General features: G+C 67.9%; 1 protein-coding gene across 1 annotated transcript; it reads right to left on the reverse strand.

Annotated features, from left to right (window-relative positions):
- Positions 1-1,119: 1,119 nt before the first annotated feature.
- On the reverse strand, positions 1,120-5,215 carry LEP (leptin). Its single transcript, XM_063324690.1, has 4 exons — positions 4,995-5,215; positions 3,683-3,707; positions 2,368-2,521; positions 1,120-1,482 (listed from the first exon to the last, which is right to left on the reverse strand). Exons 1-4 carry the CDS (start codon positions 5,164-5,166, stop codon positions 1,120-1,122), a joined length of 714 nt encoding a protein of 237 aa, XP_063180760.1. The 5' UTR covers positions 5,167-5,215.
- Between the last annotated feature and the right edge of the window lie 11,911 nt (positions 5,216-17,126).

Here is a 17,126-nt window from a genome sequence, read left to right on the forward strand (position 1 = left end):
ATAAATAATAATAAAAGGAATGATAGGAATAATAGGAATAATAACAGGAATAGTGATAATATCAGCAATAATAATAACAATAAAAATAATAAAACTAATAACAATATCGTCACTATATCAATAAAAATAACAAAAATTAATAATAATAATAATAATAATAATAATAATAATAATAATAATAATAATAATAATAGAAGAAAAAGGGGGAATTTGGGGTCTGGAGTTGTCCCTGTGTCGCTCTGGCCCCGGGCCGGGGGGGGGGGGGCGGAACACACGACACTCAACCCCGTGTGTGTCACCCCCCCCTAGGCCGGGTGTCACCTGAGTGTCCCCTGGTTGTCCCCGAGGTGCCCCCAGGGTGTCCCCTGGGTGACGCGGGGTGTCACCAGTGTGTCCCTGAGTGTCCCGGGGTGTCCCCTGGGTATCCCCGGGTGTCCCTGGTTGTCCCCGAGGTGTCCCCTGGGTGTCCCTGAGGTGTCCCCTGGGTGTCCCTGAGGTGTACCCGGGGAGTTGCCGGGGTGTCCCGGTGTGTCCCGGGGTGTCTCGGGGTGTCCCTCGGTGTCCCCGGCGTGTCCCCAGCGTGTCCCTGGAGTGTCTCGGGGTGTCCTCTGGGTGCCCCCCAGGTGTCCCTGGGTGACCCGTGGTCTCCTGTGGTGTCGCCGGGGTGTCGCCGGGGTGTCCCTGGTTGTCGCCGGGTGTCCCCTGGGTGTTCCTGAGTATCCCCGGGTGCCCCGAGGTGACGCCGGGGGATCCCTGGGTGTCCCGAGGTGACGCCGGGGGATCCCTGGGTGTCCCGAAGTGTCCCCTGGCTGTCCCCGGGTGTCCCGAGGTGCCCCTGGGTGTCCCGGGGTCTCCCGCGGTGTCGCCGGGGTGTCCCCTGGTTGTCGCCGGGTGTCCCCTGGGTGTCCCGACGTGTCCCTGGGTGTGCCGGGGGTGTCCGCGGGATGTCGCCGGGAAGTCCCGGGGTGTCCCCTGGGTGTAGCCGGGTGTCCCCGGGGTCTCCCGCGGTGTCGCCGGGGTGTCCCTTGGTTGTCGCTGGGTGTCCCGGGGCGTCCTTGGGGTGCCCCCTGAGGTGTCCCCGCGGTGTCCCTGGGTGTCCCCGGCGGTCCCCGGTGTCCCCTAGCAGGCGGGGTGCCCGTCGAGGCGCCGGGCGATGCCGTCGAGGCAGAGGCGGAGGCGGGCGAGGGCCAGGCCGGCGGCGGTGTGGGGGGCTTCGGCCAGGGGCGGGGGCAGGGCGAGGGGGGGCGGCGAGGGGGGGGCGCGGGGGGGCTCGCAGCCCAGCTGGGCGGCCATGGCGGCCAGCAGGCTGCGCAGGTTCTCCGTGTCGTTGGCGACCTGGGCCAGAGGCGGGTGGCCCGCGGCCAGCGCCCCCAGCAGGCGCTGGAAGAGGAGGAGGCGCTGGGCCATGGCCCCCAGCCCCTCCGGGGCCGCCCCCCCCGGGATGGCCTCCAGCCCGCTGATCTGCGGGCCCAGGGGGAAGAGCTGCGGGGGGGGGGGGGGGGGGGGGGGGAAGAGACAAAAGAAGAGGGGGGGGCGTTAGGGCATGGCACCCCCCCTGCTGCTCCCTCCATGGGGACCCCCCCTCTGGGACACAGCATCCCCGTCCCCCCCCAGTATCCCCCCCGGGGACCCCCCCATCTGGGGCACAGAGCCCCCCCCCCCCAGCCATGGGTGACCTTCCCTGGGACCCCCGTCTCTGGGACATAGGGTCCCCCACCCAGTATCCCCCCCCGGGGACCCCACCCCCCCCCCCAGCTGGGGCACAGAGACACCCCCCCCCACCCCATCAAGCCATGGGTGACCCTCCCTGGGGACACCCCCCCCCGGGAAACCCCCAAATGTGGGGCACAGAGACACACACCCCCCCCCCCGCATCAAGCCATGGGTGACCCCCCCCGCCCTGGGACACAGGGTCCCCCACCCAGCCCTGGGCATACCCTGGAGCACAGAGCCCCCCCCAGCCATGGATAACTCTCCCTGGGTCTCCCCCTTGTCCCCCCCCACCAGGAAACCCCCCAGATCTGGGGCACAGAGCCCCCACCCCCACCCCCTTCCCCCTCCATGTAGGGGACAACCCGTGCCCGGTGTCCCTCCCTGGGGCGGGGGGACGGACACCCCCAATCTGCACCGCAGACCCCCCCCCACCCCATACTCTGTGCCCCCCACCCCCACCCCCCACCCCGGGGCCACCCTTGGGCACAGGACCCCCCCTCCCCAAACCCCCTCCCTTGGGTGACAGGGGAAACCGCTGCACCCTGGGTGGGTGGGTGTCCCTGGAGGGGAGGGGGGGTGACACCCCCCCTCGACCCCCCCCTCCCCGACCCCCCCCCCCCCCCCCCCCCCCGACCCCCCAGTGGCGGGGCTCGCCTGCAGCTGCTGGATGCGGGCGCTGAGGGTGCGGGTGAGGGTGCGGGTGTCCCCCCGCACCTTCTCCAGCCGCGCGGGGCGGCCGGTGGCCAGCGGCACCCACAGCCACAGGACACCCCAGAGGGACACGCCGGGCCACCTCATCCTCAGGGGTCTGCGAAGGGCGGGGGGGGCGGGTCAGGGCACCCGCCCCCCCCCCCCCCCCCGAAAAAATACCCCCCCCCCAGACCCAGAGGGGACGGGCAGGATGCTCTGACCCCCTCGTTGGGGACAAGTGCCATCCCCCTCCCAGTGTCCTCCCGCGGTGGGGTGTCACAGGGAGGGGACGCCCTGCTAAGATGGGGGTCCCCAAGGCATGTGACGCCCCCCACCGCCCCGAGATGTGAGCAGGGTGTGGTGACATGACCAGGGACACGGGGGCAAACAGGGGTGGTGGCACGGGGATGGCAGTGACATGCCCGGGGACATGGGGGAAGTGGCATCGGTGGCAGGGGGATGGCAGTGACATGCCCAGGGACACAAGGGAAGCGGTGGCAGTGGCACAGGGATGGCAGTGACATGCCCAGGGACACGGGGGAAGAGGTGGCGGTGGCAGGGGGATGGCAGTGACATGCCCAGGGACACGGGGGAAGAGCTGGTGGTGGCACAGGGATGGCAGTGACATGCCCAGGGACACAGGGGAAGAGGTGGCGGTGGCAGGGGGATGGCAGTGACATGCTTGGGGACACAGGGGGAAGCGGTGGCAGTGGCACAGGGATGGCGGTGACATGCCTGGGGACACGGGGGAAGCAGCATTGGTGGCATGGGGATGGCGGTGACATGCCCAGGGACACGGGGGAGGTGGCATTGGTGGCACGGCGATGGCAGTGACATGCCTGGGGGCAGGTGGGAAGTGGCAGCGGTGGCAGGGGGTGACATGCTCGGGGACATCCAGAGCCGGGTCCTTGTCACCGTGCCACCGTGTCCCCGCCGGCACGTGCCAGTGCGGCCGTGCCCTGTCACCTTCCCGGACGTGACCTTTCGCAAGCGTCACCCCGCTGTCACCGGGGCTGTGGCCACGCCGGGCTGTCACCCCAACCTTGGTGACAACGTGGCCGTGGGGACGCTGCCCTGACTGGGGCGGGGGGGGGGGGACACGGACACACGGGTGGGCAGGACGGGGCGCGGGCAGCGGAGGGACTCCGGGGTGGCACTTGTCCCTGTCACCCGCTGCCTGGGGATGGGGACGGGGGGGACACGGGGATGGGGGGGGCACGGGGGCAGGAGGGACACGGGGACAGGGACGGGGGGGTGACATGGGGACACTGGTACTCACCGGAGACTCGCACCCGCTCCTGAGCCTGGAAAGAGAGAGACGGTGACAGGGAGGGGGGGGACATGGGGACCTCCGCCAGGACACCCTCCTCCCCCCCCCCCCCCCGGTGTCACCACCCCCGGAGTGTCCCTGGGGTGAGAGTGTCCCTGGGGTGAGAGTGTCCCCGGGATGGAGGTGCCCCATGGCGGGGGTGTCCCCTGGTGGGGGTGTCCCCGGGATGGGGGTGTCTCCTGGTGGGGGTGTCCCAGGAGAGTGGGGGGTCCCTGGGGGAGGGGATCCTTGGGGAAGGGGGGGGTGTCCCTGGTGGGGGTGTCCCTGAGATAGGACATCCCCAAAGAAAGGGTGTCCCCACGGTGGGGGTGTCCCGGGAGAAGGGGGGTCCCGTGGGGGGGCGTCCCAGGAGAGGGGTGTGTCCCGGGAGGGGGTGTCCTGGGTTGGGGGTGTCCCAGGACGGGGGTGTCCCGTGACGGGGGTGTCCCTTGATGGGGGTGTCCCAGGAGAATGGGGGTCCCAGGATGGGGGTGTCCCATGAAAATGGGGGTCCCGGTACGGGGGTGTCCCAGGAGAGGGGGTGTCCTAGGAAGGGGGTGTCCGGGGACGGGGGTGTCCTGGGTTGGGGGTGTCCCTGGGAAGGGGTGTCCCGGGAGAGGGGGTGTCCCTGGGGAGGGGGTGTCCCGGGAGAGGGGGTGTCCCGGGAGAGGGGTGTCCTAGGAAAGGGGTGTCCCCTGGCGGGGGTGTCCCGTAGTGGGGGTGTCCCGTGGTGGGGGTGCCCCAGGAGAATGGGGGGGGGGGCGGTCCTCGGGGAGGGTGTCCCTGGGGAAGGGGTGTCCCATGGCGGGGGTGTTCCCGGATGGGGGTGTCCTAGGAGAAGGGGTGTCCTAGGAAAGGGGTGTCCCATGAAAATGGGGGTCCGGGTGTGGGGGTGTCCCTGGGGAGGGGGGGTCCCGGTGCGGGGGTGTCCCAGGATAATGGAGGTCCCAGGGGCAGGGGTGTCTCAGGACAGGGGTGTCCCATGGAGGGGGGGGGGTGTCCCATGAAAATGGGGGTCCCTGGGGTGGGGGTGTCCCCCGGCGGGGGTGTCCCGGTGCGGGGGTGTCCCAGGACAATGGGGGTCCCTGGGGCGGGGGTGTCCCCCGGCGGGGGTGTCCCGGTGCGGGGGTGTCCCAGGACAATGGGGGTCCCTGGGGCGGGGGTGTCCCCCGGCGGGGGTGTCCCGGTGCGGGGGTGTCCCAGGACAATGGGGGTCCCTGGGGCGGGGGTGTCCCGGCGCGGGGGGGGGTGTCCCGGCGCGGGGGGGGGGTGTCCCTCTCACCTGGCCGCCGGTGGGTGCGGTGTCGCCGCGTCCCGTCCCGGTGGCTCCATCCCCCCTTATAGCGGAGGGGCCGTTGCACAACGGCGCGCCCGCCCCCGCCCGCCGCTCCCCGCCCGCCCCCCCCCGGCCGCCGCTGGCCCCGCTCCCGTGTCCCCGTGTCCCCTGTCCCCATCTCCCACTGTCCCCCTGTCCCCTTGTCCCTCTGCCCCTATGTCGCTCTGTCCCCCCGTCCTGCTGTCCCGATGTCCCCATGTCTCCGTGTCCCCCTGTCCCACTGTCCCCATGTCCCCATGTCCCCCTATCCCCATGTCTCCATGTCCCCCTGTCCCACTGTCCCCATGTCCCCATGTCCCCCTGTCCCCATGTCCCCATGTCCCCCTATCCCCATGTCTCCATGTCTCCATGTCCCCCTGTCCCCATGTCCCCATGTCCCCCTATCCCCATGTCTCCATGTCCCCATGTCCCACTGTCCCCATGTCTCCATGTCCCCCTGTCCCCCTGTCCCCATGTCCCACTGTCCCCATGTCTCCATGTCCCCCTGTCCCCATGTCCCCATGTCCCCCTATCCCCATGTCTCCATGTCCCCCTGTCCCACTGTCCCCATGTCTCCATGTCCCCCTGTCCCCCTGTCCCCATGTCCCCCTATCCCCATGTCTCCATGTGCCCCTGTCCCCCTGTCCCCATGTCCCCATGACCCCCTGTCCCCATGTCCCCATGTCCCCATGTCTCCATGTCCCCTGTCCCACTGTCCCCATGTCCCCATGTCCCCCTGTCCCCATGTCCCCATGTCCCCCTATCCCCATGTCTCCATGTCCCCCTGTCCCACTGTCCCCATGTCTCCCTATCCCCATGTCCCCACGTCCCCCTGTTCCCATGTTCCCCGGTTCCCCTGTCCCTCTGCCCCTATGTCCCTCTGTCCCCCCGTCCTGCTGTCCCCATATCCCGACATCCCCATGTCCCCCTGTCCTGCTGTCCCAATGTCCTGATGTCCCGCTGTCCTCCTGTCCCCCTGTCCCTCCATCCCTCTGTCCTCCTGTCCCCCTATGCCCCTGTCCCCATGTCCCCCTGTCCCTCCATCCATCTGTCCCCCTGTTTCCCTGTCCTTCTGTCCCTCTGTCCCTCTGCCCTGCTGTCTCTCTGCCTCTATGTCCCCTTGTCCCCCCTGTCCCTCTGCCCCTATGTCGCTCTGTCCCCTGTCCCTCTGTCCCCCCATCCCAGTGTCCCCCTGTCCTTCTGTCCCCTGTCCCTCTGTCCATCTGACCTGGCTCCTGCCACCCGCATCCCTGGGGATGCCCCAAGCAGGGACCCCCCCCCGGGACACAGTGAGCACAGGGGGGGACACAGGGGACACTGAGCATGGAGCAGGGCCCTGGGGACAGACGGAGCTCGGGGGGGTCCCGGGGCCAGGGGGTCCCGAGGGGACACCGGGGATGAGCTGCTGGGGGGGGTGGGGGGGGCACAGCCCGGGGGGCTGGGGAGCCCCAAGAGCCTGGGGCACCCACGGCAACATGGCTGTGCAGAGGGGGCCTGCCCCACAGCCTGCCCCACAGCCTGCCCCACGGCCTGCCCCACGGCCTGCCCCACAGCTGCTCAGAGAGCCCGCCCCACAGCCTGCCCCACGTCTGGGCCCACGTCCTGCCCCACGGCCTGCCCCACAGCCTGCCCCACGAAGCATCATTCCCCTGGGTGCATACGTGCACCCGCCCATGTTGGGGGGGGGTGGGGTGGGGGTGGGGGTGGGGGGGGTGACACATCGTCCCCCGCCAGCGCCGTGCACACACGCACACACACACACACGGGGACACACACGGAGCGGGGGGTGCCCCCCCCCCCCCCCCCGCCCCCCCGGGTCCCTCCTGAAACGCCCCTTGTTCAACCCAAGCTGGGGAGGGGGGGGCGGAGGGGAGGGGAGGGGGGGCGGAGAGGCTGGGGATACCCCCCTCCCCCCCCCCCAGGGTTTTGCGGGGTGCCCCCCCCCAAAGGTGCGGGGGTGCCCGGGCAGCGGCTGCAGGCAGCGACACGCACACGCATGTGCACACGTGGGCAGCCTGCGTGCGGCCGCGCACACACGCACACGCACACGCGGGGCTGGGTGCTGCACCCGGGGGGGGGGCCACACCGTGGGGGGGGGTGTGGTGGGGGGGTGGGGAGAAGCTTGGGGTCACCCCCAGGGAGGTGGCACTGGCACCCCCCCCCCCACCCCGGGCACACACATCTGCATGCCACACACACACCCCCCCCTGGGTGTCCCCCCCCCCCACATCTGGGCACATAAATCTGGGGGGGATGCACATCTGGATGCCCCCCCTACACACACATCTGGGGGTGTGTGTGTCCCCTCCCGTCTGGGTGCCCCCCCCCCATCTGGGCACACACATCTGGGGGCACCCACATCTGGATGCCCCCCCCTACACACACATCTGAGTGTGTCCCCCCCACATCTGGGTGCCTCCCCACACATCTGGGCACACACATCTGGGGGCATCCACATCTGGATCCCCCCACATCTGGGTGTCCCCCCACACCTGGGCACACACATATCTGTATGCCCCCCCACCCCCCACCTCCACCCCTGGGCGCACACATCTGGGAGCATCCACATCTGGATGCCCCCCTACACATACATCTGCGTGCCCCCCCCCATCTAGACACCCCCCCCCCCACACACCTCTGCACACACATCTGGGAGAACCCACATCTGGATGCCCCCCTACACACACATCTGGACACCCCCACAACACCCGGGCGCGCACATCTGGGGTCATACACACATCTGGATGCCCCCCCTACACACACATCTGGGTGTCGTCCCCCCCCCCATCTGGGCGCACACAGACCTGGGCAGACACACATCTGGGCACACGCAGGTCCCGCCCTATGCACATCTGGGCACACACATCTGGGGACACAATCACATCTGGGTGCCCCCCACACCTGGGCACACACATCTGGGGGCACACACATCTGGATACCCCCCTGCACACACGTCTGGACACGCGCGGCTCTGGCCCTATGCACATCTGGGCATGCACAGCTGGGCACATGCACATCTGGACACCCACAACTGGGACCGCGCACATGTGGGCACAGGCACAGCCGGGGACACACACCCCTGGGGACGCACATCTGGGTGTAGGCACAGCGGGACACGCACAACTGGGTAGAGGCACATCTGGGGACACACATCTGGGGGCACACATCTGGGGACACACATCTGGACTGAGACACAGCCGGGCAGACACACATGCCCCCAACCTCGGGGACGCACATCTGGACAGAGGTGACTCTGGACACACACGTGGACTGAGACACACCCGGGTGCTCAGTAACACACCTGGGGACGCACCCCTGGACACGGGCACATCTGGGCACGTGCACATCTGGCTATCGGCGCACCTGGGCACAGGCACCTGGGCACGGGCACATCTGGATGCACACTCACACCCAAGGATGCACATCTGGGCACACGCACAGCTGGATGTAGGCGTACCTGGCTGTGCACACACCTGGGGATGCACATCTGGACAGGAGCACATCTGGACAGTCACAACTGGACGGAGACATACCTGAATGGGCACACACACCTGGGGACGCACATCTGGGGAGACACACACACCTGGTGGTGCACATCTGGACATAAGCACATCTGGACAGTCGCATCTGGACAGAGACATACCCGAGTGGGGACACACACCTGGGGACGCACATCTGGACGTAAGTACACCTGGACGGACACACACATCCGGACAGTGGCACATCTGGGCACGCGCGCACACATCTGGGTACACACAACGCACATCTGGAGCCACGCCTGTGTCCCTAAATGTCCCCAGAGGCGCTGGGCTGGTGGCAGCGGGCAGTGCCACCCCCCTGAGCCCCCCAGGGGGTGTCCGTCTGTCACCACGATGGGGACAGGCCGGACACAGGGGTCCCACGGTGCCACGAGTGTCCCCTCCCGGGGGGCAGCCACCCCAGCGTTGGACACCCCATGTCCCCGGTGCCTTGGGGACCCCGCGACGGTGCTCCCCAGGGCCAGGTGTCCCCACGGCAGATGCCACCGTGGGCCGCGGTTGTCCCCGAGAGGGCGGGGGACAGGAATGGCACGGCGTGGGCCGTGGCGGCTCATGGCGGGTCCCATCCTGCTCCGCAGCCGGCCCGGCCTCGGAAAACGCCCGCGGGGCTGGAGTCATCGGCAGCGGGAGGGGACGGTCCCCTGGGTGTGACCACAGCGGGCACCCAGCCACCGGCCGGGCCTGCCCCGGCCACCACCCGTGAGTCACGGCCACCCCCAGGCGGTGCCAGCCATGCCCGGGCAGGACACGGCAGGAGGAGACGGGAACAGGATGGAATGGGATGGGGATGGGATGGGAAGAGGATGGGGATGGGATGGGATGAGGACAGGGATGGGGATGGGGATGGGGATGGGATGGAATGGGTAGGAAGAGATGGGATGGGATGGGATGGGATGGGATGGGATGGGATGGGATGGGATGGGATGGGTAAGAAGGGATGGGATGGCACGAGGATGGGATGGGATGGGGATGGGAATGGGATTGGTTGGGGATGAGGATGGGGATGGGGATAGGATGAGACAAGGTGGGATGGGATGGCATGGGATGGGATGGGAAGGGGATGGGGATGGGATGGGATGGGATGAGGACAGGGATGGGGATGAGATTGGTTGGGGATGGGATGGGGATGGGTAGGAAGAGATGGAATGGGATGGGATGGGATGGGATGGGATGGGATGGGATGGGATGGGATGGGATGGGGATGGGGATGGGGATGAGGATGGGATGAGGATGTGGATAGGATGGGAAGGAGATGGGATGGGAATGGAATTGGTTGAGGATGGGGGTGGGATGGAATGGGGATGGGAATGGAGATGGAATGGAACGGGTAGGAAGGGATGTGATGGGATGGGGATGGGAATGGGATTGGTTGGGGATGGGGATGGAATGAGATGGGAAGGGGATGGGTTGGATGGGATGGAATGGGAAGGGATTGGATGGGATGGGGATTGGATGTGCTGTGCTGGGATCGGCTGGGATGGGGACAGGATAGTGGATGGAATGGGATGGGGTGAGGATTGGATTGGCTGGGATCAGCTGGGATGGGCATGGAACGTGCGATGGTGTGGGGATGGGATGGGATGGTGATCGGATGCAATGGTGATGGAGACTGGCATGGGAAGGGATAGAAATGCGACGGTGATGGGATTGGGATGGGATGAGACGGTGTTGGGATGGGGATGGGATGGGAAGGGATGAGGACGGGGATGAGGACGGGGATGGGATGAGATAGGATGAGGATTGGATGGGATGGGGATGGGATTGGGATGGGATTTGATGGGGATGGAGATGGGATGAGATGGTGTTGGGATGGGATGGGAATGGGATGGGGATGGGATGGGATGAGGTTCGGATGGGAATGGGACGGGATGGGATGGGGATGGGATGGAGTGGAAGTCGGGATCGTGTGGGGGCAAGGACAGCGACTGGGATAGTGTGGGAATCGCCAGGGAACGGGGGTGGGGTGGGTCGAGGACAGGGATGGAGGTGGGGGGGCTATCCATGGGGTGGGAATGGGGACCAGGATGGGGGATGAAGCGGGGGGGGCCCTGGGGCCACTCCCTCCACGCGCCCCAGCCCCCCCTCAGCAAGGGGGGTCCCCCAGAGCCTGGTCCCCCCCCGGATCAGGACCGGGGCCGGATTCATCCCAGGGCAGGGACTCTCGGGACCCGGGGGGGGAGCATGCCGGGAGCCAGCAAACCCCATCCCTGGGGATGCTCCGGGTGCCCCCGCTGTGTCCTTGTGTCCCCCCCGTCCCGTCCCCCCCCCACCCCCCCCATTCCCGGTTATTTTTGGTGCGGAGAAGTCCCGGCTGATTCATGGAGTTTCCGAGGCGGCGGGAAGGCCAGCGGCCCCACGGGAGCCCGTGGCCAGCCCGGATTAGCACCCACATTCCTGCGGTCGGGAATGCCGCCGTCACCCCGCCTGACACCGGCCTGGCCACGGGGTCCCCGTGGGCAGGGGGACGCGGGGACACGGACAGGGACACGGACGGGGACACGGGGACAGGGTGCCGTTCCCTGTCGCGAAGCCAGGGATGGTGACAAGGGACAGAGCCCACCCAGGGGGATTAGGGGTCATGGGGGGGTCCCCTGGGGGTCCCTCTGTGCCCTGGGAGGGTGCTGGAGGCTGGTTTGTGTCCCCAGATGTCCCCAGGTGTCCCCAGGGATGCTGGAGCCCCCTGACAGGCTGGGTCCCATCCGGGGGTCAGGGGGGGACACAGTCGTGGGGGTACCCGAAGGGTCTCTCTGCACCCTGGGGGGTGCTGGGTGCAGCGGGCTGGGGGCTGGCTGCTGTCCCCTGGTGTCCCCAGGTGTCCTCAGGTGTCCCTGGGGACACTGGAGGCCCCAGACCCACTGGGTCCCACCCGAGGGTCAGCCAGGGACAGAGTCGGGGGGGGGTCCCCTAAGAGGGGGACCCTGGGGGGGTGCTGGGGGGCTGGCTTCTGTCCCCAGTTGTCCCCAGGGATGCTGGAGCCCCCAGACCGGCAGGGGCTTGGTGGGGACACAGGAGGGGACACAGCCGGGGTGGCACGGGGGGAGCGGGGCTTTTTTGGGGGGTGGGGAGGAGCATCCCCGCAGCATCAGCCACCGGCGGGTGACACGACCAGGACCCCGGGGGACGCGGCTGTGGGCAGAGGGTGGCCGATGTCACCGACGTGCGTCAACGGAGCGCGGGGTGTGCCGCAGCACCCCCGAACTGAGCCTGTGGCCCCCCCCGGGGTGGCCAGGAGGGGGGTCAGGGTGGCCAGCCGGGTGTCAGGGAGGTTCCCCGGGCTCGTGTCCCCGCGGCGGGGCTGTCACCGTGCCGGGTTGTCCCCGCGGGCCGGGCTGGGCAAACATTGACACAGCCCTTCCAGGAAAGGGCCGCGGCGTCACCGGCTGCCGGGCAGCCGCTGGCAGGGCCACCGTCCCCCGCCGACGCCGAGCGGGGACCCCCCAGCCAGCACGGCCGCCCGGCCGCCGTCACCGTGCCCTCGGTCACCCTCACCCCCCCCAGCCCGCATCGCTCACGTCCCCGAGTCCCTGCCCCCTCCCCTGCTGGCACCTCTCCTGCTCATGTCCCCAAGCCCTGTCACCCTCAGCCACCACCTCCCATGTCCCCAGTTTCTGTCCCCAAGTCCTGTCATCCTCAACCAGCACCGCCCATGTCCCCAAGCCCTGTCCCCCCCAGCCACCACTGCCCATGTCCCCAAGCCCTGTCCCCAAGCCCTGTCCCCCTCAGCCAGCACCTCTCATGTCCCCAAGTCCTGTCCCCAAGCCCTGTCCCCCTCAGCCAGCACCTTTCATGTCCCCAAGTCCTGTCCCCCCCAGCCACCATTGTGCATGTCCCCAAGCCCTGTCCTCAAGCCCTATTCTCCCCCAGCCAGCATCGCTCGTGTCCCCGAGCCCTGTCCTCAACCCCTGTCCCCCCCAGCCACCACCACCCATGTCCCCAAGCCCTGTCCCCAAGCCCTGTCACCCTCAGCCAGCACCTCCCATGTCCCCAAGCCCTGTCCCCAAGCCCTGTCCCCCTCAGCCACCACCTCCCGTGTCCCCAAGCCCTGTCCCCAAGCCCTGTCCCCCCCAGCCACCACCTCCCATGTCCCCAAGCCCTGTCCCCCCCAGCCACCACCTCCCATGTCCCCAAGCCCTGTCCCCCCCAGCCACCACTGCCCATGTCCCCAAGCCCTGTCCCCAAGCCCTGTCCCCCTCAGCCAGTACCTCTCATGTCCGCAAGCCCTGTCCCCCCCAGCCACCACCGCCCATGTCCCCAAGTGCTGTCCCCAAGCCCTATTCTCCCCCAGCCAGCATCTCTCCTGTCCCCAGTCCCTGTCCTCAACCCCTGTCACCCTCAGCCACCACCACCCATGTCCCCAAGCCCTGTCCCCAAGCCCTGTCACCCTCAACCAGCACCTCTCCTGTCCCCAAGCCCTGTCTGCCCCAGCCACCACCGCCCATGTCCCCAAGCCCTGTCCCCCCCCAGCCACCATTGCGCGTGTCCCCAAGCCCTGTCTGCCCCAGCCAGCATCGCTCGTGTCCCCAAACCCTGTCCCCCATCAGCCAGCATCGCCCCCGCTCACGTCCCCAGTCCCCACCGTGTCCCCATCCGGGCCACCCACCCCAGTCATTGGGTGCCACCGTGGGGGGGACGGGGCTGTGGGGTCTTTACTCTGCTCGGGGGTGGTGTCCCAGCCCCGGAGCTGGCCTTTGCCATGGGGGACAAGTGTCCCCTCTGCCACCCTCTGCCACCAGCCCAGTGACACACCAGCCAGCCCTGGTAACTGGGGACACGATGGGCACCCGAACTGGGAGCACTGGGAACTTGGGTGCTGTGCTCACTGGGAGCCCGGCCACGGATCCGGGCAATTAATATCGCAATTAGAGGGTGACACCGGGGTGAGCGCCATCCCCGGGCAGGGGACAGGACGATCGATGCCGGTGACATCCCCCCAGCACGCAGCAGTGCCGCCCCGCCGCAATTTGGGAATTAAGCCGTAATTAGGTAGGTGACGGCGGCGGGACATGGGGGACGAGCCGGCTCCGCTTGGGGACACGGCTGGGAATGGCAGGAGGTGACGAGGGGACGAGGGGGGGGGATGCTGCGGGGGACCACGACGAGGAGCTGACAGGAGTCCGGAGAGGTGACAGCAGTGGCTTTGTCCTTGTCCCCTGGCAGGGAGGGGGGTGACTCCAGCGTAGGTGGCCACCAGGTTGGCCAGGCAGGAGGCACAAGGTTGGGGGGGGGGGGTGTGCACCCATGGAGGCGGGTGGGGGGGTGCCACGGATCTCCCTGTGCACCCCCCCGAGCGCACACGGGGAGGCCAAAGCGCCCCGGGAGGTGGCCATGCCACACGGTGGGGTGGCCACCGTCCCTCCCCGGTGGCAGCAAGTCGCTGGAGGTGGCAGGTCCCCGGGGGGCTCATGGCCGGGGCACCCCCCCCATCCTGCCAGCGCCACGTGGTGCTGGGGTCCCCTCCGGAAAGGGGACAGGAGGAAGGACCCCCCCCTCCCCAGTAGGTCCCAGCTGGTTGTCCCCATCCAGAGGAGTGCTGTCACCCCAGGGTGACGTGCGGCCACTGTGGGGGGGGTGCCCCAAGGGTGCTGTGAGCCCCCCCAAGTGTGTGTCGTGCCCCGCCCCGCTCTGGGAAGGGGACCCCCTTCCCCAGCCAAGGGGAGGGAAGCAGCCCCTCACCCCATGGCACCACCTCGGTGTCCCCCACGCAGCCCCGGTGTCACCCCTGCGGTGACAATGACGGGGGGTCCCAGCCACGCAGGGGAGCGGGGTGGCTTTGTGCACGACTCCCCCCCCCCACCCTGCCCCCAGTTTCTGCACCTCCTCCGTGCCCGCTGTCCCCTCTGTCCCCAGCCTGCCCCCAGGGCTGGGCTCTCTGGGGGTCCCCCCCCGCCCCTGGTGGCCCCGCGGACCCCCCCCCCTTGTCCCCCCGCCCCCACTTACCTGGGTGGCGGGTCCCCGCTGCCAGGGTCCCTTGCGGATACTTTTTGGGGTAAGGGCTTCCTGACGGCTGGCGGGAGGAACAGCAAGCCCAGACCGCAAAAAGACCCGAGAGGGACAGGGACGGTGACACCCGCCGCAGCAGGAGGTGACAAGGAGGGATGATGGGGACGTGGCCCCCCCCCCCCCCGCCAGGGTGTGGGGTGCCCGATGCTGCGCAGGGACCCCGGGGACGGGGCCGGCAGTGGGACACGGTCCCCGCACCCCCAGGTCCCCGCCAGCCCCAGGCTGTCCCCTGCGCTGGGGGTGGCAGTGGCCGGTGTCACTTGTGTCACCAGCGCGGGGCACGCTGTCACATGTCACCCCCCCTCCCCCGCGTGAGCCCCGTGTGTGTACCCATGGGAGGTGGGTGATGGGACACCGGTCCCTTGGTGTCCCTTGTGCCCAGAGCTGGGACACCTGGGTCCTCAGGTGACGTTGGTACTGCCGGAGCCCCGCAAACCATGGGGACACGGGTCAGACCGAGGGGACCTGGCACAGGTGATGGGGATGTCACACGGAGTGATGGGGACGTCACACAGAGTGATGGGGACATGGGACACAGTGATGGGGACGTGGCACAGAGTGATGGGGACATGGGACACAGTGATGGGGACGTCACACAGAGTGATGGGGACATGGGACGCAGTGATGGGGACATGGGACATAGTGATAGGAACATGGCACACAATGATGGGGACGTGGGACGCAGTGATGGGGACATGGGAGAGAGCGACGGGGACGTGGGACAGAGCAATGGGGATGTGTCACAGAGCAATGGGGACATGGCACAGAGTGATGGGGACGTGGGACACAGTGATGGGGACGTGGGACACAGTGATAGGGACATGGGACACAGTGATGGGGACGTGGGACACAGTGATAGGGACATGGCACAGAGGAATGGGATGTGGGACACAGTGATGGGACACAGGAAAGAGCAACGTGGGCACGGCACAGGGTGATGGGGATGTGGCATGGAGTGACAGGGACGTGGGACACAGTGATAGAGACATGGCACACAGTGATAGGGACATGGGACACAGTGATGGGGACGTAGGACAGAGTGATGTGGACATGGAATGGAGTGATGGGACATAGGACACAGTGATGGCGATGTGGGACACAGTGATGGGGACGTGGGACAGAGTGATGGGGACATGGAATGGAGTGATGGGACATAGGACACGGTGATGGGGATGTGGGACAGAGTGATGGGGACATGGGACACAATGATGGGGACATGGGACAGAGTGATGGGGACATGGAATGGAGTGATGGGGCACAGGACACGGTGATGGGGACATGGGACACAGCGATGGGGACACGGGAAGGGACGATGGGGACCTGGCACAGAGCAACGGGACACGGGACACAGTGACGGGGACATGGCACAGCCCTACAGGGACAGGTCACGGAGCGATGGGGACACACGTGACCCAGCCCGACATGGCCGTGGCACGGCCGGAGGAGCCAGCGCGGCCGGACCGCGGGCAGGAGCCGGCCCTGCCTGCACCGCGTGGTCCCTGCCCGCGGCGGGGACGGGCAGTGTCCCCGGGTGGGGACAGGGACGGGCAGGGCCACCTCTCCGACGGGCAAACGCCGCGCCCGGGCGGAACCGCGGGAGCTGCCTGGAACGGTCCTTCAGCGCCGTATGGATGCTGCTGGCCAGCGGTGACATCCTCGGTGGCATCGGTGGCATCAGTGACATCTGTGGCATCAGTGGCATTGGTGGCATCGGTGGTGGCCCGAATTTCCGCGCCTGTAGCCGTATCCATGGTGCCGGCGGCAGGACGAGGCCGTGGCTCCGGGGCTGGGCGGTGTCGGTCCCTCCGGGCTCCGTTTGGTGTCTGGGAGAGACGTCGGAGGTTCTCAGGGTGCCGGCGGCGTGGGTGTCCCCGAGGGTGGCACGGCAGGAGCCCCACCTGCTCGGGAGACCCGGCGGCAGCACCGGCGCTGCCACCCGCTGCCAGCCAGGGCACGGGGCTGCCCCAAAGCCGGGGACAGCCGGGGGAATCAGGGAATCGGGAATCGGCAACCCCGCTCCTGCCCGGCTGTCACGCTCAGCCCCAGCTGAGATGGCACCGTCCCCTGCCAGCACCCCTTCTCCAGCCCATGGTCATCTCCATCCCATGGACCCTCCCCATCCCATGTCCCCATCTCCACCCCACGTCCCCGTCTCCATCCCATGGACCATCTCCATCCCATCTCCCCATCTCCATCCCATATCCCCATCTCCATCCCATGGACCATCTCCATCCCATCTCCCCATCTCCATCCCATATCCCCATCTACATCCCATGGACCATCTCCATCCCATCTCCCCATCTCCACCCCATGTCCCCGTCTCCATCCCATGGACCATCTCCATCCCATCTCCCCATCTCCATCCCATATCCCCATCTACATCCCATAGACCACCTCCGTCCCATCTCCCCATCTCTACCCCATAGACCATTTCCATCCCATCTCCCCATCTCCAGCCCACGTCCCCATCTCCACCCCATAGACCATCTCCATCCCATCTCCCCATCTCCACCCCATGGACCACCTCCATCCCATGTCCCTGTCTCCATCCCACAGCCCC

Source organism: Chroicocephalus ridibundus, chromosome 1 (genome assembly GCF_963924245.1).
Source record: "Chroicocephalus ridibundus chromosome 1, bChrRid1.1, whole genome shotgun sequence".
NCBI lineage: Eukaryota > Metazoa > Chordata > Aves > Charadriiformes > Laridae > Chroicocephalus > Chroicocephalus ridibundus.